General features: G+C 29.2%; 2 protein-coding genes and 1 long non-coding RNA gene across 3 annotated transcripts in view; 2 read left to right on the top strand and 1 right to left on the bottom strand.

Moving 5' to 3' along the window:
• Positions 1-16312, top strand: part of LOC106478434 (rho guanine nucleotide exchange factor 7-like) — an 85703-nt gene extending 69391 nt beyond the window's left edge. Inside the window, exons 16-19 of the mRNA XM_022382030.1 lie at positions 2171-2242; positions 10012-10102; positions 10968-11022; positions 12281-16312. Of these exons, the coding sequence (XP_022237738.1) occupies positions 2171-2242; positions 10012-10102; positions 10968-11022; positions 12281-12406 (344 nt within the window). The 3' untranslated portion in view covers positions 12407-16312. The remainder of the gene's footprint in view (positions 1-2170; positions 2243-10011; positions 10103-10967; positions 11023-12280) is intronic.
• A 302-nt stretch (positions 16313-16614) lies between these two features.
• LOC106478439 (homocysteine S-methyltransferase YbgG-like) overlaps positions 16615-21055 on the bottom strand; it is a 22453-nt gene continuing 18012 nt past the window's right edge. Inside the window, exons 6-8 of the mRNA XM_013938981.2 lie at positions 19002-19163; positions 18128-18339; positions 16615-17115 (exon numbers count right to left, since the gene is read on the bottom strand). Of these exons, the coding sequence (XP_013794435.1) occupies positions 16962-17115; positions 18128-18339; positions 19002-19163 (528 nt within the window). The 3' untranslated portion in view covers positions 16615-16961. The remainder of the gene's footprint in view (positions 17116-18127; positions 18340-19001; positions 19164-21055) is intronic.
• LOC111085036 overlaps positions 19657-21055 on the top strand; it is a 14792-nt gene continuing 13393 nt past the window's right edge. The window contains exons 1-2 of the long non-coding RNA XR_002609904.1: positions 19657-19668; positions 20732-20739. This is a non-coding gene — a long non-coding RNA (uncharacterized LOC111085036). The remainder of the gene's footprint in view (positions 19669-20731; positions 20740-21055) is intronic.

The following is a 21055-nucleotide window of genomic DNA, read 5'->3' as shown; positions in this document are numbered from 1 at the left end:
CCAATAATATTATATGTTGTGTTCCATATTTTTATTTTTATTTAGCATTTCACAGGTTATTAATTTTGCAATTGTTTGTTTCAAGGTTTTGAAACCTACGTGATAATTAAAAAAATACACTTATGTGGCTCTTGTGAGTTTATTTTTATCTCCAAAAACTCCTTCCAGAATTTCCTAATATGGAGAAGAAATAAGCACTTCTAATGAAAAACTGTGTTCCATTAAATAGTTTAGTATATAGTAATGAATGTTTCAGAATGAACATTCTGTCAACAACATTCAATAGAGTAAGAGAAAAAATACATGTACGTGAGAAAAGTCTACAGCTTGTAATACAGGAAAGGTGGTACACTCACGCAAAAACACACACAGTTGGATAAATTTAGATACATTAGTTTGTTTGTTTTTGAATTTTGCACAAAGCCACATGAGGGATATCTGTGCTAGCCATCCCTAATTTAGCAACGTAAGACTAGAGGGAAGGCAGCTAGCCATCACCACCCACCACCAACTCTTGGGCTACTCTTTTAACAATGAATAGTGGGATTGACCGTCACATCATAACGCCCCCACGGCTGAAAGGACGAGCATGTTTGATAGGACAGGGATTCGAACCCACGACCCACAGATTGTGAGTCAAGCATCCTAACCACCTGGCCATGCCGGGCCAGATACATTAGTACATACACATATTTATCTGTGTGTATGTATAATATATACAGATATGTATATGTCAAAAGTCTATTTATGTACATTAGAGATAAAATGGGGACTTAGCTTGTGCTACAATTAGCTTGTTATTAATGAGCAATTCTTTGATTAATATTTGTATGTCAAAATGGTAAGTGGTCAGAATTTCAAAAATGTTTTCAAAGGGATGGTTTATTTTTTCACAGTATGGGCAGATTGAAATTCTCTCATGGTTTACAAGCTGTGTTATTTAAATGATGTTTTTATAATATAGTTAGCCTGGTAGCTATCACACATACAATCATTCATGAACACATTGAAAATAGTGTCTGGTTTTAAATAGAAGAATATTTTTAAGTTGAAAAAAAAGGGAAGAATTTAAGAATTCTGCTTAGTTGGACATGAAAATAGAAATATTTGACAGTTTTAAGGACAAATTTACACCTATCAAGACAAGTCTGAATAAGAATATTTGGTAACAATGGGACAGTGCAAATGTTAAGACATTTGTGATTCTGTCCTGTAGTTTATTAGGAAACTTTTATTCTATGCAATTATGTTTTTTGGTGTAAGGATTCACAAGTAGATGAAATTGTACAGATTATGTATAGTAGATTATAGGCAAAATTAAATTTATGAATAAGAAGTGCAAATAAACTAGTGCATCCCTTTTTTATGTGTAGTAAATAGAGGTTGAGAAATAGTTAGGAATGCCTAAATATAAATCTTTTCATTTTCAGAAATGAATAAAGTGTAAGGGTTACAGGAACTTTTAAGTAATCTTGAGTGTGAAATTTATGTTTGTATATCTTAACTATGCTTACAGTTTTTTCTTCATGGCTTCCATTCTTTTCTTTTTTTCATTTTAATGCTGATGAGAGAATGTTTTTCCTGAAATTTATTGATTCTACAGAAACAAGTTAGACCATTTATAAACAGGAAAGAAATATGCTGTCATATTAGTGGTGGTGCTTATCTTTCGCACAATGATGGGAATTACTGCTAAATATGATTTTCATTTCTTAAAGTACAAAAAGATGTGTAAACTTTCTTACAATAAAAGAGAACTTTTAAGAACTTTTCTGATTTAAAATTGTTTTCCATAAATTTATTTAACTTTGCAGCTAAACTGTTTGGGCTTAAAGAGAAGAGAAAAACATTTGTTCATATGAATAAAGTTTTTGAGTAATTGTTTTCATATATAACTTTTTATTATTTTGGAATAATAAGCAAGCTAAGACCAATGAAATATTTTATTTCTTTATAATGAGTTGTTTCTATTTAGTACGTTTCCTTTTAGTATGTTCCACTTTATGAACAGGTTCAGAATGTTATTTGATCAGATATATCTAAAATGCTCTAAGGGAGGTTCTAGCAAGTAGTTTGCTTGATGTCACATTTTAATAGTAAAATTTAAAGTGTTTATTTTGTTGCTGGCGTGCTGACATCTTCTCTCTTACTTTTTTTTCACGCCATCCAGTGGACCTTCGTCATTTAATGGCTTTACATAGTCAGGGTGGGTGGGTGAATGGCCAAGACTCTGATGATTATGGTAATTCATCACCTCAAGCAACCACTTGGTGTTGTGGTACTTTTTCCATTAAAACAGTCAAAAAAATTTTGTAACTTGACCAGGGGCTAAGCATAATACTTTATATGAAAAGGAGGACTGTGTTTTTCAGAAATTCTGTATATTTTCTGTTTTTTCCCAGGATTGATGTAGGATTATCACTATGCTGGCAGATTAACTGTTTGAGCACATGTACCGTGATGAATATTTTACTTAAAGAAAAATTAACTTAAGAAGCATATGATAATGATACCCAACAAGTCTTGTCTGAAATATATGTATGGCTTTATTTTTATTATGTAGATATAGTTTGTACTAAATCTGCATTTTTTGTTCATTTAGGTCAGGGTTTCCCAAACCTTTTTGAGTTGTCGACCCCATGATGAACTTATAAAGTTGTCATCGACCCCCCCCCCCTCCAAATTAATATTTTTTAAGAAGAATAAAATAAAACAAGTAATTAATCTTAAATTTATTTTTCAAATATGTATTTTCATTGCTGTGTGAATTTATACACTGTGGAAGATTTGAGAAAAGGAATGAATGTCATTTGCTTGCTGTTGCTACTAGGCATAGGGTGGTTAGTTGTGTAGGCCAACCTTATCCTAGGGGCCACTTTTGACCCCCTATCGATCACTAGTTCTTTATTCACCTCCTGTACAGTCTCATTGGCCACTTTGGGAAACTCTGATTTTGGTAGACTTGTATAGCTTACAGTTACATGTATAAAGTAGACAGTAAGATGATGATGTAGGATTTAGTGTGATGTACTTGTTTTGTATAATGATGTATTTATTCTGTGAATAATAGTACGTGTACTTTAAAGTTTTGTTAGCTTGAGAAAAATATTTGTACTTGAGTCTTTTTATATTGTTAAAGTAGTTTTTTATTATTATTTTTTTTGGAGCAAGTACTTGTATGTTAACATTATCCCACTAAGTCAAGCCTACTTGACCGCTTTTGGAATGGAACACTTGCTTATGGCTTTTAGCAAACAATGTTTAAATCAATGAGAGAGTGTAAAGAATAAACAACATATGAGTAAGTGACAGGTTGGGATTATCTTTTTTTTGGTTTGAATTTAAAATAATACTTTCTTATTATTAATGCCTTCAAATTTGGAAGTGACATTTCAATGACTAATCAGTTTAACTTTGTTGTAAGGGCTTCTCTTCTTGGTGAATTGAAACAGGCAACAACATAGAAGCTTAATTTACTGGCATTATTGGAAAGTGGCGGAAAAAATGAACTACTACAGAGTAATTAGATTGAATGGGAGTTAACTAATAATAAATACAATAAACTAACCCTCTCTGGACCAGTGAGTACCTTTCAGGTTTCAATTGAACACATGCTTATCAAATTTAAAAATTTAATGAAAAATTGTTTCATGAAGAGCCTTTTCTGTAAACAGCACACTTTTATTTAAAAAAAAGTTTTCTGCGTATTAAAAAACATAGGTTTATATTTGCTATGAAATTGTTCTACTTAAGAATACAGTTACAAATATAATTCTCAAAGTTTTATTCCTCATGTAGTTTTTCTCTCTTTCTCTGATGTTTATTAGTATTGCCTCTCATTCCCACCTTTTTATGATCCCACAGCATGTGACCAGAACAAATACTAATACAAGTCAGCTTTAATAATAGCTACAGGCAAAGTATAAATACTGTTGGATTCAGCAGATTATAAACTATTTACATCAGTCTAGAATGAGTAAAGTAGGATCAGAAGAAATTTATAGTTTTGTGGGAAAATGACCTAGCTTATGCAGAAAACAACAGAATGTAGAGGGAAGTTTAGAATGCTTAGGATCAAACCTCAAATCTGGGAATTAATTCATAGTTTCTGTTCTGTTCTGAAAATGTTTTCATGCTAAATTATTTTTGTTAGAAAGCTATGGAAATTTTCTTGTATGAAAAGACAGCAGTTAAGTCTTCTAGGTTTTGAGAGTATAATAATGCTTGGAGACAGCTTGAATGGGTAATGAAAAAAACTTTAATATAAGTTTAACATAACAGTAAATGTACAAAGAACGTTTCGACAAGGTTTTGTCATCATCAGATACAAGTAGTTTACATTGACTCAGATATCTATAAATATATAGAGTATGGAACAACGAGGCCACATGACCAGATATTGTCGCACGACTTAGAAGAAATATCTTGGCACCCCAGGTTGTTGGTTTAGAGTAGGGTTGTTTTGTTTAATAAAGATGGATTCCTTGATTTTTCATTTGTTATTAGTCTCAAAGTGGGTTCCTTGTCATCGGTTTTGAGAGTATGTTAGGTTGTGGCAGAGTATTCTGGTTGTTGAAATCCTCTTTTATTGAATGCCTGTGTATAGTTTATCATATTCATATAATGTACAAAAATACAATTTCATATAATTTATTGAAAATAATCTATATTTATTAGATATAAATTGATTTTGACAAAGAATGTTGTTAGTAAAACTATTGTTACCTCATCTGACCTGACACCATTTTGAAAGGTAAGATCCTAGGTCATTGATGAATCTTTTTCAGTTTCTATAATGTTTTTGATGATTTGTAGCTGGAAGTGAAAATTACTGCAATCATCAAAATAAAGTATCAAGCAAATATGGTATTGAATATCAATCAAGTTGAAACTGATTGCATAAATCAAATGGAACTTTCTGATCAATATTTAATGATTCAAAATTCTGAAACAAAAGGAAGAAATTTTTAACGTTTTTTTTCTTTTCAAAATGGTGTCTCATAACAAAACTTTGGAAATTCCACAGCATAAAAAATGATAGAAAAACAAAATTAAGGGGTGTTTAGTGATACCCTTACAGCCCAGAATGGGTTAAAGTAAAACATTAAAGTTAAAAATTTTTCTTAAATAGACAAAGAAACTCTCTGTAAGGGGTTTAAGAAGAAAAGTGTTTACCATGTGTGTGATTAGAAAAAGCTGAAGATTTGTGAACTCTGAATTAATTAAACTTAAAACTTACAATTTTGTATGTAATACAATGTGTAACAATATAAAATATATTCATATTACTTAAAAGAGCATTTGTTGCATTCTCTTTTAAAACCAAGCATTTCTTTGCACATGTATGCACTGTATAAATGCTGAATTTATGAAGTGGATACAAAATTTAATAGGTTACCTGCTATTTATTTGAAGTTTTGACAATGGTAAAGTTTAGACTCTTGTCATTTTTATTATTGTATAATTAGGGATGTGTTAATGATAATATACCATTTTTTGTTTTGTAAAAGTAATGGACAAAAGTAATATTTCATGAAATCCAATAATCTAAGTGATTTCAGAAGGTTTACTTCCAAAATTGTTTGGGTTATTTGGTTTCTTGCTTTGTGATTTATCTGTTTGACTATCATATGTTATTCTTATAATAATAATAGTAATAAAAAAATTGTATTAGTATACTTACATGGTCCCAAGCAGAGGCATTGCTAGACACTGGCATACAGGGCCCGTGTCCTGAATCCCCAGTTGGTGTCTTAAAAAATCAGAATAGAAAACCATGATCTGTATCGTACTGAAACGTCAAAAAGTTCTGCGCTTGTGGAACTGAGCCCTGAATCCTTTAAGCACCTAGCGATGCCTCTGGTCCCAAGATAGGCCTATATGTTCCGGATCAATTATATGCATTATTTTATTTTGAATTGCTAAGCTAATTCTTCAACAACTTTATAGATCTAGGGTTATCTCTCATTTACTATTGTAAGACTTACAGGAAATTTGATGAAGGCAGTTATTTACTTATAAGTTATTTTCTCTACAAACTTGATATAATTTCAAATTTCAAAAATTACTTTTATCCATGGTGATGTAAATAGTTGATATATTTTTCTAAGAATGTTATTTTGATTACAAGTTTCTAAACTTTCCTTCTCAACATATTGCATTCAATACTGTCAACTGATCATATTTTTGGATTTAGAAATAGTGGTAGAATAAAAATCATAATTAAGATAATTTGGTATTAATAGCAATTTCTTTTAATTATTAGAATTGCATTTTATGTACAGGACAAGCTTGAATTAAATTAAATTAGTTTTTTAACTACTAGTGTTTTGGATGTTAGATTTTCGACACATGCATACATGCTTTTTACTTTGTGCACTTTTTTTTTAATGATGAAGTGATTATTTAAAGTTTGTATATGCTATAATTGGCTATGATGTTGATTACAAGTGAACTTGACTATATGTGTAGGTTTACTTTCAGCCAGTCACATTTCAAAACTGTAAATTTTTCTTTTTATGAATAAAGAAATGTTATTAATATAAATTTTTATTTTAAAATGTTTTGAATTACTGTTTTTCTTCGAAATCATTGTTAAAATTAGTACAACTAGATAACAGTTGTTGATGATTTGACAGACATACACCAGAGGACTTACACATCTTAGGTGTATTCTTTAGCTTTTCTTGGCTGATTTATTGAAAACTTGTATCCGGCATTATCAAAATTAAAAACCTGTTGATAAAAAGAGCTAAATAATTTTCATGGGGCTTACTAGATCATTTTAAAATACATGCTTTGTTTTGTAAATTAAAAGTCCACAGCATTAACTATACAAACTTACTTCTTTATAGATTGTATGACTTTGTCACAATATTTAGTGTGATAATTAGCTAAAACTTAACCCTTTAGTCTTCAATGTTTGGTTTTGTGTATTGTTTTATTTATGGTTTGCTCACACTTATATGGTTGATGCATGTTTTACAGTTTGCCTGTTAATTTTAACTATCAGAGACATGTATGTATGTCTGTGTGTGTGTGTGTGTGTGTGTATATGTAAATAATTAATTTTAAAACTTTAAGTTCCGTACCATAATTATATTACTTAGTACATTCCTTTTCTAACTCCTGTAATTTAGAAAAACAACAAAAAACCAGCTAACATCACTATCAGTTAGTATTGTTCACTAAATTCCTCAAACACATATGGACTGAGGTTAATGTAATTTACGTTTCATATAAGGATAAATATCAACATAAAAATACACACCAAAGATCTTATATGTGTTTAATGTTTTCTTTTATGGATTCTGTTAGATCTGCTTTTTATTCATGTGTAACACCTGTTTTACATTTGGTAGTTCTTTTCTGAAAGTAAGAGTTAATCTTTAAGTTACAATGTGCTTGTATATCCTTTCAATAAAATATATATTTGACTGTTTTGAATTTAGCTAGTAGGTTTTGTTTGTGTTATAATTATTGAACAGTAATTAAACTTTTCTATAGTACCAGTCCGGAACTGTAACTCAGTTTTTAAAAGAAATAAGAATAGAACAGTATAGTAAAACATATTTGTATAACTTGTAATTTTATAGTATTGGGTATTTAAAAAAAATTACACATGGTTACGGTTATTTTTGCTGAAGTTACAAATATATGTATATAATAAGGTGGCTAAAAACTTTGAAGAATTGGAAGAAACTGAAAAATTATAAAACCTGAGAAAAAGTCAGGGAAAATCATGCCCCCTTATTTTCTTTTACCTCAAAACCTTCATATTCACACAAATCATACTACTCAGCTATACCAGTTATTGGTATATTTTAACATAATATTGGTCAGTCACTCTTTGTTATTGTATCTATTGATAATATCTAACTCAGTATATTTGATCATAGATTAGATCTAATATTCTTATATAAATAAAAATTCAACATTTTATTGTCTACCATCAAGTACAATACTTATTTTGAAGATCTTTATTTTTCTACTAGTCTGAAGTAAGTACATTCTGAAGTTTTTATTATTCTTTATAACCATATTACAAGACATAGTGGTGTTAATTAGGTAGAATTATGAGAAAAAGTTGTGTACTATTGAATAAATCTGAGAGATAATTATATGATCAAAAAGTATTTAATGATTTTTAGTATTGTCTTAAACAGAATCTAGAGTTTTCTGAATTTCTAAACATGATTGTGGGGTTTTTGTGATCGTGATTATAAATGAACACATTTAATTGTTGACTTGGATTTTTGTTAGTTGATTTGATGAATTTCTATTGACACATGATATGAACAATGAATTATTAAGTTTTTTTTTATAATATGATTGTAAAGTTATGTCTGTCAAATATCATTATAGTGGATGGTTATCTGTTCTTTGGTGTAGTAATTGAAGGTTTTACCTTAAAAAATATTTTTTACTGTTTGTGAATATTTGCATGCATAATTATCAGTAGATAGTTATTGGAGTTTGCAATATGCTCTTTAGTGTGATTTGGTATATTTTCAGAAAGCAACACTGAATTGTAATTAACTTTCTCAAAACAAATACAGCACTGTTGGGTGGTATAGTTTTAACTTTGTTTTTGTGAGTAAAGAAAACGCTTTATTTTTATTTCGTTTCTAAACATTCTTCATGGAGCAAAGTAGATAAAAGTGGTTTTAGTATGAGTTTTTAATAATTTCAGCTTTACAGTTTTTTTTGCATTGTTAAGCTAAGATGATACAGAAAACCAGTGTTAACAACAATTTTTTAACACAAAATATCAGCACAACCAATCAGTTATGGTGTCCAATTCCAAGGTTCGGTGACTGTGGTTTTCTATTGTTTTATGTTCCTCACTGCTTACAACTTATTCAAGTTTCCCATCTCCAATCCATTTTCTAACATCATCAAACAAATCTGGTATCTGTTTCCCTTTCCCTTTGATTTTACCCATCAAAATCTCTGCCAGTCTTTGATCAAATCTAATGATATGCCCAAGGTAGACTAACTTCTGTTTCTTACATACGTCCAGTAGTTGTCTTTTTTGTTTTTACTTCTTCAGATACTTCTACATAGATATTCTTCATCATTTATCTATTACACCTCATTTCAAATGCTTCCAACCATCATTTTGTTATCAACAGTCAGTTGTTTTTAAAATGAAATGTCACATTACTTGTTATTTCAAAAACTGATCGAAAGGAAAAGGCCCGATGTTTGTGTGTTGTGATTTGCTTTTAAATGACAGAATATCTTTATTACATTCCTTATTAATTTGAATTTTGCCATGCATTTATAACAGTCCAAAAGTTGATACTATAATTTTTGTTTAGAAATTTACAGTAATTTGAGAAACAGTAGTGTAAATTACTTTTCTAGGTTTGTGCTGTCAAATGATTGTCGAAATTTGAGCTGTGTTTCTAGTATCAATGTTTTGTCATGTGCCTTCTTCTTAGCATATGCTAATAGGCTTGTTTGGCACGTAGTTTCTTATCTGTACAGCAAGTTGTTCCTCGTAAAAGGAACTGATACTTTCAGTTTGTTTCAAAACTTCTATCATTATGTGTGTATGGACATTCAGAAGAGGCTTTTTCCAAACTTAAACTTTTATGAAGCATTTATCATGAAATGTTTGTATACTTCTGCTTGATACAATTACAAAAGGCAACTTTAGTATTTGGTGAAATCCATATGATAATTCAATATTTTTTCTAGTAACTTTTGTTTTTCCAGTTTATGAACTTTAATAAAGTAAGCTTTTACAATGATGTGGTCTTTATAACTTGTCATTTTAAGTGCAAAACAATTCTTACTGATGTTTTGTTTATGATTGTGCATGTACGTATATGCACAACAGTTGTAAATCAAACTCATAAGCTGTCTCATTGCTTTGTAGGTTGGTTAGACTGGTTGAAAGTTGTTTTTGCTTGATTATGAACTGTTTGTGGGGACTTACTAATACTAACTCAGGTAAAAGTTAGTTTAATTGACTACGTACCAATGAGATTTGTGTCTCCACAGTTTTGCTGGATAGCCCTCAGGTGTTGATTGCTGAAGAAGAGAAGATAATAGTAGAAGAAACGAATGGCACAACTACAGTAGTAGAAGAAAAGTAAGACCTTCTTCTTTTTTTGAGTGCATTGTAATTATAGCCCTAACTTTATTGCTGGAAGAAACTGTTATTGATAAGGACACTGTATAGTTGTAACTTATGTACTGATTTAGAACTTTTTAGTAATAATAGTAAATGTTGTTATTACTATAGGTAAGATATAATATTTTACTTCTTGTGTGATATGTTTAAATGGGCATAGCTACAGAAAATATCGTTTAACTGGATTTGCTAGTGATGTCAAGAAACTTGTAATAGGATCGTAGTATGTTGTAATTAATAGTCCTATCACATCTAGAAAGATTGTCACTGCTAAAATATATGAACAAGTTTTATCTTCTCAAATGTATTCAGTGTGCTACCTCAACTTCAAAAAAAATGTTTGTCAACTGAAAAAACTATCTAGTTGTAGCTTATTCGTTGGTCAGCGATCAATATATTAACAAAGATATTACAAAAAAAAAAGAGATGTCTTGATTACTGTATGTGAGTTTCAATATTTGTCATATTTTGGTAAAAAGGAAGAAAATTTAAGTTACCAGTAAACCTCCAACATTTTTGTAATGAAAGATTGTAGATTGGTATAGAAACTCAGCTTCCTTATCTAGTCCAGAAGCATACTTAGATCTTATTAGTAACTTCACATATTCATCAGCTCAACTGGATCTGTATTATACAAACAATGTTTTTGTAGTTTAACAAAAACAAAATTATAGGAATTTTTTTTTTACTATTAAAATGTACTGAAGTAGATAAATTTGCTGTAGACAATATTTATACTTATAAAGAATTATGTAGAATAACAGTTTGTTCAAGGTTTTCTATGCCTGCCTAAACTTGTTTTTTTTTCCCACTTTTTTTACAGGAGCCTTGTTGATACAGTATATGCTTTGAAAGATCAAGTAAAGGAATTAAAAGCTGTAAGAATTTCAATTATTCTTGTATTGTGACATTCTCAATTTTACTTATTTTTTTATTATCATTTAAAACCCTGGAATATAGTCTTTTCCATACTGTTGCTTTCCTTTAATAATCGAATGAAATTAACAACGAAAAAAAACACACACACACAACTTTAAGTGTTAAATTCAAGCAATTTTGTATCTCAAACTTCAACTTTAAAAATTAAATTTGTATATTACAAATTCTGTACAAGCAAGTCTGTTAGAACTAGATAGATTTTTTTTAACTTTATCAGAAGTTAATTGTCCATATACTGTATCATTTAAGATGTAAGAGGTACTAATTCAAACATGCATTTAAAAAAGGTTAGTAAAAATCACTCTTAATTTACATAATGTAATACACAATGAAATATAAACAGAGAGCAGAAAATTGAAATGTAAAGCTGTTGAAGTACTCTTGTTTATCTTCCATCATTGTTTCACTTTTAAGAATGTTTATTCTTGGATGTGTGAGAATTCAGAAGTATACTTTTTGCAATACTGTGGTATTCACCAAGCAATCAAAAGATCTGCTAAATGCATGTTTGGGACTGTTATGCAAAGAATAAATCAAACATGGACACAAAAAAAGAAAAGTAAACGAACTTGAAAACATAACATCTTATATTTATACCACATTGTTTATGTTATCAAACTGGTCAAACTTCGATTCAGTGTAACTTCTGTCTGGCTGCTGGAGTCAAATACAAGAACTGAACAAGACCAGAATGAAGAAACAGAATCATTGAAATATTGCAGTTTTATACTGAAATCAAAACCTTATTTGGTATCCCATAATTCATTAGGTTATATACTTCAGTAACTTCTACATATAATACTTTATCACCTGTTTCAATAGCCTACCTTCCATGAATGTCCAGTACAGAAAACTGTACGTGCCAGCTTATAACTAGTTGCAGTATGTAACCTTTACCTTTGAAAAAGGATTAGAAAAAGTTTGATCTTGAGATATCTTATCAACATAGTTATGATTAACTACAGGCAGTTAAAGATATATTCTATATGTAGTTAAAGAAAGGTGAAAGTAGTAGTTTGAATCTATGACAATACTATAATGATAGTTGGTGACCAAATATTTTATTATATTGAGTTTGCTGGATTGGAGCAGAAATTTTGTTTTCAGATATGTCAAACAACATAAGATATCTGGTATCATATAATTTTGTTCTTGGACTGAACTATCAAAGGTGAATAAAATAACTTGGTTTTTCAGGAAACAAGTGCTTTATCTAAAGGACTAGAAGAAGAGCGTAAAGCACGAAAAAAACTTGAAATGTTACTAAGAAAACATCATTTTGTTGGGAGAGAAGAATTATTTACTGGTGTTCTTGAAGATTAAGTTTCAATGTGTGGGATTTCCATTCATGTTTTAAATTATGATACAAGAATTAGAATTTGGGAATTTTGAGTTGCAACTATCATTTTGGTAAATGTATAAAAGTTGTCATAATGAATCTTTTTTTTTAATTAAAAACATACAGCATTAACTGAATATTTTATTTATATCAACATTTTAAAATAAAATGCTTAGACTGATCCCCCAGATAGTTGATCTAGTGTTTTTTGACACACAATTTTTATGTTACTAATCATATTGAACTTCATTTCAATTCTTTAGGTCTAAAAAATAGGAAAAGAAAAAATCTAATGTTTACATTGATATCATTCTGTGCCTAAATTAAACAAACCGTTAAAAACCCAGCATGACTAAAAACTACAATATTTCTCAATTTTTGGGGTTACTTTACCTGGATGCCTAGCCACACTTAATCTATTTTTTGTCTTGTTTTGCACTGAAATAGGGTTATATGAAGTCCCAACGAATTAGGGGCAGGCTAAACTCACTTAGCTATGGTTGACTGTGAAAAGAAATTGTTCATGGTAGAAATACATTTTTAGATCTGTTGGCTTCCATGGCATAAATATGATGTTTAAGATTGAATGTCAGTGGAATATGATTTATTGTTTAACACTTTGTTTCAAATAATCAAAGCTATGTTAAAATACTAAATATGTTTACTTTAGGCTAGAAGTCTGGGTGTTTTGTGCCAATATCAGCTACATTCATATTGACTTGGTACAGAATTATTAGTAGTATAATTTATACACACACACATTATATCACCTACCATAGGCTGGTTATTAGTAGAGGCAGATATGACCCAATCACTTTTATAAAGGAAAAGTTTTCTTTTTCAGTGTTTTACAAGCTTTCAAGAGAAGAAAATAAAAACTAGTTGTAGCTTCAGAATTTATTTCTTGCACAGCAATTTTTATCTTTTTTTACATGTTGATGGTCTTTTGAAATTTTAAAAGTAGTTATCATGTTATCTTTTCAGAAGTCAAAGCTTCTGTTTTGTAGTGTTAATTGGACACTTTTTTTTTTACCACAGAAATATTCAGCTAATGCACAGTCCTATTTTCAGGCTGGTATTCATTTGAAACTTAACCTTTAAATTCTTCTGCAAATGAACAGTCTTACTTTGACACTGATATGTTCAAAGAAATGCCAAATTCTCCTTTTGGAGATTACAGTGGTGATGGTGTAAAAATAAATATTATTTCTCTTAGATGATAATTTAGACTTCAGAAGTTGGTACATGTCATAGTTGTACACACATATATACATAATGTATATGTATACTGATAAAATCATGTGAAGCTCATTCCTGATTATGGTTATATCAACATGTTTAATTTTGGTTTATTGATCTCTGGAAAATGCAAACTCCAAAACTGTATTGTGTGGTTAGGCTTGAGGAATTCATATAGATAAATGTCATGTAAAATGATTGAGAAGTTACTAGGAACTTGGTTGGAGTTTTTTTTTTATCTTTATAAACACTAAAATTGTGTTTTCCATAGTAAAGTGGCACTTTTACAATGATTTAATGTTTTTTTGAGAAAGTCTAAAGATATCAAGTGAAAAAATGTGATCATTAACTAGAAATATTTTAGATTTTCATGTAGATAACTTTTAAATAAAACGTATCTTGAAATAAGCTATGTAAATGAAAGTGTTTACTAGTGTGATTTTAGAAATAAGCTGTACTCTGAATTGTTGAACATTTGTAATGGGACATATTTTTGATACAGTGGTTAAGATGCCTTAATATGTTGAAGTTTAGGGAATATAGGAGAAAGGTGGCTTACATTTGAAAGAATTTTTTAGTAAGTAAATGTGAACACTACAAATTATGAGAATAGAATATTTATATCAAGTAAATCATTACAAATAATTCTCTCATTAGATTGTGTGTTGGTTTCAAGAGTTATTTGTGTGAATACTGTTTATATAAATGTATTCTACTTTGTTCAAAACAATAAGAAAAGTAAGTGAAAAGTAGTTGTTGACCTAGGTTTTTTATCAAGGTGAAAGATTCACCCTTTCTAGAGTTAAAACTGTTTACTTTAAAGATGATAAAAACTGTAAAAGTGCTTAAATATCATAGTGTATTACTACACTCAAGTATGAGAATCAATCAAAAATATTAGTTGAAGTAGGATGAGATAAAACTGGTAGAACACACAGCCTATTTAGAACATATGAAAGATTATCAGTTACTTCATCAGAACAGAAAAGTTTTGAATCACATAGTCAATTGCTCATTGAAAAACTGATAGATAGTACAAATATAAAAGATGGAGTAATATGTTATAGTAATTCTATTTGTAATGTACCAAAAATATTCCCAATAAAACTTGCTTCCTCTTGGATTTATTTAATTTGGTGGGAATAATAGGAACAAGTTATTTTAAATTAACTTCTACTTGATGCTAATGTGAAGGAGACAAGATCGTGTTTCTACTGTTGTGTATGTAGTCCAAAAGATAGTTTCCTAATTACTGAATATTCAATTACACTCTCGCCCATCTAGAAAATATGTACAGTTTTATCTACATATTTGGTCAGTCTGTTTATACAGTATTTAATTGCATCTTTCTTTGTTTAATCTACGAGTTGTTAATGGTGTTTGACTCTTTTCAAGTGTATTCTGCCCACCTAGTTTAAAATAAATAGGGCTGTTGCTAATCATTTCTCTTTCTACTCGCAAATAGAATACAACCAGAATGATATTTTCCTGCATTTTTAAGTTTTTAGTGGTGTGTGTGTGTATATATATATTTGAAAGTATGACTGAAGTATAGCTACTAGTGACATGAAAGATATCTTGGTTTCAGAAGGATAAGGCACGGAAATTAAATATATTGTAATGTTGATAAAACCAATCATTCCTATATTATAGAAATCCATGTGGAAGTTAAATTTTGAAATAATGCACAAGTGTTGTTTTTTTCTTGCAAATGACCATAATCAGAAGGTTCTGTAATAATAAACAAAGGTGTTTGTGCCTCACATGGAGTATAAGCATGTTATAGCAATAAAAATGTCATGGATACATTTATTGTTTGTAAATATTTAGCTTTTTCTGTTTTTATTAAAAGGAGACAGAGTTCTAGATTCCTTGACATGAGTGCTCAAATTTTTAAATGAAACATTAAAAATGTGGCTTACATAAATTGGAAGTTGTTTTCAAGTAAACAATAACTTGTCTTCCATATTTCATATCTGGAAAAGCATGGTAAAGTTGTTAAAAAGAATAATTTCACTTTTGGGGTGTTTGTATTAAACAAAACATTGTTGAGCATATGACAGAAATTTTAAACAGATTATTACCAAACTAGTGTTCTTAGAAATGTTTTAGATTTTTTCAAGTACAAAGTTTGTCTGGAAATGAATGTTTTAAGCTTATTCTAGTAAATTTAGATGTTATGATAAATTAGGCATTTTCCATTATATGCCATTTTGAAACAACAATACACACATTACATTTTAAAAATAGCTTTGATATTTCAATTTTTATGTATTATGTTTAGAATTGTGAATTTCTTTCATAGGTAATTTATTATGAAAGATTTTGGTGCCATTTGTGCAGCAGTCACAAGTGTGAAAAGTTTTAACTAGAACTTCTACGATAGTACAGTTATGATGATGATAAACAGTATGAAATGCATGTACACCCTGTACAATGTATATCTTCTTTTTTAGATTGTTGAGCAGCTGTGTGAGGATTGTCTTGTTTAATATTGTAGTTAGAAGATTGTAAATTAAATTCTATACTTACATTATTGGAGGTTGAATACTTTCAAAGCTCATGTTTAGTTGTAAAGAATTCTGATTTCTATATAGTGTTTCCTTCAGTTGTACATAAAGATCATTAAAAAAGAGTTCTAATTTTTGTGACTGTTTGTTTGTGTGTCACATGTATTGCAACAAGTATTTCAGGTCTTTCCACTTATGTCATAACCACACAAGACTGTCACAGATACAAATCAGATTTAATAATTTTACCATAAATGTCTGAAAACTATTTCTAAGGTAACGTACATTTTCTTTGAGGAATGTTCTCTTCTAAATATGCAAGACTTCCCAATTCATGCTAAAATTAAAACAAATTATGTATCTAATAATATCAGTCCTTCGTGGGAAAGTTTTTTCCACAGTATTATTACAAAATGTTGCTATTAACAATTCTATAAGACGGGTACAGTTCATATTTTAGTTTATTGCCTACTTTTCCAGGAGATACAGATTCAAACCTTCATTCTTTTTGCACTTAACATTTTCCATGTTAAAAACTACAAAAACAAATCCATTGCTGTTGTGAACACTATTTTTGATAATAAATCTGTTTCTGTAACTTATTTTAATACAATAATAAGTATCAGCATTAATTACCACTTCATATTAGTTCACCTTACACTCACTGTTCAAAAATAGGGATGATGCCAATTTATTGGCAATATATTAGTAATGCATCACTGTCTTTAGACAAAAGAATTAAATTTAATTATTAATTTACACAAATAACTACAACAGTCATGGAAATATTTCAAGTTTTGCTGGCTAGTGTCTGAAGAGTTTCTGCAATGTTTCGGATGTGATATGGAGTGGTTCTACAACAACCTCCAATGTAATGAACACCCAAGTCAATCCAGTCTTCTAAGAAGTAATGTATGGGCTGGCTTTCACACTTACTTGTCCAGCTGAAGATGAGAAGGAAAGTATACATACAAACTAGTATCTAGTATTATTTGGTGAAGTTGGTTGAAAAAAACTTAAGAGATTTACTCACTAAAATATAGATGTTAAAAATAATTTTGAATTTGAATGATGAGCCTTGTCAGATGGTATTACCTTCTAGAAATTGGGATAATAGTCTCCAATTTTACACAAAAACAATAGTATTGTTAACATTTCTTGCACTTTATATTGCTATATTAATTTAGCCTATTGAAACAAATTGTCATAAACACAACTTTCATATTACAGTCACAATTGCTGTTGATACTACTGTTCCCTAGTAGAGAAACCTTAAAGCCCAAGTGATTTGCTTTAAAAGCTCCAGCATTCACACATGGTGAATAAAAAAGTCACTATTTTATATAAAATACAGTCCAAACATGAAGGAAAAAAAGCTTGTTTTATTTAATACGAAGCGAGATGTATGTTTCCAACCTCCAGAAATTAGCAGCAAGTAAACTGTCTATAGGTTAATAAAAGGATCTGTGCCATGAAGCTTTTGGTGATTCTGCAGATGTGATACATGTACTCTCTTTATTCCAATAATACTTATTTGCTTATTGTAAGTTGCTGTGCCACTGTGGGTTGTAGCAGATTAATTTTTGCTGTATAGCAGTCTGTGGGACTTTAAAATGTCACAAACTATGAATTTTCACTTGGAGACTTATTTTTGACATGTGTCATCCCTTTCTCACAGACTAGGTAAAAACCTAATCAACCACCTGCATGCAAGTTGTAGAGACAAAACATTATATGTCACATAATCCTCTAACATACAAAGAATAAAAATATTTCTTACACATCCTAACAATGTCCAATATATGAACTCTATTAACATTGAAGTGTTGCAACAAATTACACTTATATTTTGATACCAAGCTTACTTTAATGAATCACTCAAGAAGAAAGATGAGAAATAACATGAACAAAAAAATTAAGTTTGGCTCCAAATGCTAATTCTAATAATATTCTTACCCTTTCTGAGCTTCCCACTTTTCTCCACTATTTGGATAAGCTAAAAGTGGTAATTTTTGTCGCACTAACTGGATGTCTGACAACAGAGACTGAACATACTGTGGTGGACAACAGTTAACCCCTATAGCTAGAAGCTGATGTTGTGGTGCCACAGCAAGACATGACTTTACAGATGCTTCCAAACTTTCCTGATGAGCAAGTTTATGGGGATCCTAGATACATGAAGTTTAATATTAATTTATTGATTATTTCTGCAATCTTTTTTAGGCATATGTATAAAAATTACTTCACAAAAAACAAACTGCATCCACTGAGCTTTCAAAAATTGTGTACACATTTTTAAAGAAAATATTGAATTTTAACAAAGATATTTTAAAATAAAGTTTGTACTAACTTTTGAAATCAAAGTTGTGGAATGGTATTTTATTAATATTTCTTATAATTCTAATTTACAGAGATAAAATGAATTAATATTCTCATTTTATATAATTTATGGATGTGAAAAGAAAGAGTTCGGCTACAAAAAAAGCATATACAACCAAAAAATTAAAACTAATACAACATTTGTAGTACATATAGATATACAGATCCATCACTTGATATGAACAAATAAGTTGTTACACAAAAAGTGATAACTGATTTGAGATTTACACTATTGTTTTGCATAGCCCAGTGTATTTCCCTTATTATGCTGCAGTTTGTGTATTGTACTGTATGTGGTAAGTACTAATGAAATTTAATATGGAGAAAAAATGCAGAATATTGTTTGTACTGAATATTACACTTTTCAAATTATTTGAACCCAATAAGTCTGTTTCATAACAAATCTTATTACACTAACAGATAATCTTGATCTATAAAAAGTCTGTAGCACCTGACAACTAAAGCTCAGCCAAGCTTTTGCTTCAGGAAATTCATTGAGCAGCTTCAATAATGCAATTCCTTCCTTAGCAGCAGGAATGGTTTCAAAAGCAAGGATGTCACAGCCAGCTTCTACTAAACATCTTATCCTGGGACGATGCCAAGCCATCAGTTGCTATACTTCAGTAAAAAAGATGTATGTAGATATTAATAAAGCCCATTCTTTTACTTTGATATTTTAATGAAATAAATTATATGTGCAAACCTACCACACCATATTTACTGAAAAGCTTTAAAATTTCAACAATGCATCAGTTTTGAAGATTAAAAAAGTGCAAGATTTCATGAAAAGTCTTATAAATTTGAGACTATGCAATCCTAATTCATCATAAGCTATAAGGAAGAGGTAATTTTTAATAGTATTTATTATTTTGTTTAGAAAAAGTTAATTTAGGTTCAGGAAAAAATTGTTCATAAATTTTAAAAGTTTTTATACTAATTAGGCCCACAATAAGTTAAAACTTCAGTTTTTTCAATAGATCAAGCCCTTGTATCTGAATTAGGAATTTAAGAAATGCTCAGTTAAATACATGTTTATCCAATTACATTTAGCCATACTTATAACCTAGCTAAAAAGAAAGTTTTACTCTGACAGAGTATTCTGTGGTAAAAATATGTATGTAGGGTACACTTATTTCTAATTATATGCATAATAACCTTTCCTTTTCCTACTTTTATGTGGTGCTTTTGGTAATAAAAAACAAAATTTGTTTTATTGAATTTGATTTCTTAATTTTATAGTTTTAGTCATTTATAAAGTTTGTTCTTTTACATTTTAAAAAGTTCAACATATAATAACTCACAGAAATTATACATTTGATGATTTATTTTAGCTATGCGACTTTTTGGTTATATTAAATTTATTTTCTACCTTGAATAAATTTTCTGAAGACATTAACAATAATTTAAAAAGGTTACTTAGTTGAATATTTATCTTTGCTATAAAATGTAGATATAGAAAATAATAAACATGAAATTACCTTAAGGTTGGTTATTTAAAAAAAAATTATACACATGCACAAACTATCATTATCACTATTGTAACACTGACTACAATTAAAGAATAATTCTTTAAAAATCTATTGCAAAGTATTATTCTTCCTACTAAATTCAAAATAATTATTTTCTTCAACTGATGCTATAGGCTATGTGCTTATATGGAAGATTTTGTATTGACCATTGACTGTGAATAAGTTTAATACTGAGGATACAATTAATTGTTAAATTAAAATTCATGACAATGGATATCATGTTTGTTTAATTTGCATAAAACCACTTCAGGGCTATACTACATAAAAGGCAGCTAGTCAACTAGGATATCTTCACCAATAAATAGTGAGATTGACTTATTATTATAATGCCACTACAGCTGCAACTTGTCAAACCATGCCAGGTGTTAATGAACAAAGGCTTGGCTATATGTTTACAATTTAGAATAAGGCTTTATAAATTTAAAAAAGGAATTTCAATGTTGAATGTATAAAGTTAAGCAATCATAGGATACATTATTCTTGGTACTAGAACAGATACAAACCCTAAATAAACTTGTTCATGAACTGAAAATGTTTGTTTAATTACAAAATACAGATTCACATCATAAAAATAAAGTTTATGTTCTGAAGATAATTAATTTTTAAATGATTTATCTAATTAATTATCTAAATTTTCTATCAAACACGTAAGATATACAAGTTAAATACTTCTTTAAATTATATAAATGCTGTTTTATATGCACTCTTCAACTAATAAGAACAATCTTTGTGCAAGTAGCTTACTTGTATTGACAGCAAAGTATGTTATTTTACCTATCATTGTAAAACAACACAAAGAACCATACTCATTGTACTACACCACTTAATATAAGGTTGAATGAAAATATGACTGCCATTTTTAATTAGCACACAATATAAATTTCTAAATGTCTTATTGTAGCATTATGTATATATATCTTAAAAATCAAATACTTCTAATTTACCATCTTATAATATATATATATATATATATATT

The sequence above is a fragment of the Limulus polyphemus genome, unplaced genomic scaffold (assembly GCF_000517525.1).
Source record: "Limulus polyphemus unplaced genomic scaffold, Limulus_polyphemus-2.1.2 Scaffold211, whole genome shotgun sequence".
Lineage (NCBI taxonomy): Eukaryota > Metazoa > Arthropoda > Merostomata > Xiphosura > Limulidae > Limulus > Limulus polyphemus.
Note: the sequence above shows the minus strand (reverse complement) of the source record. Positions and strands in the feature narration are given on the sequence as shown.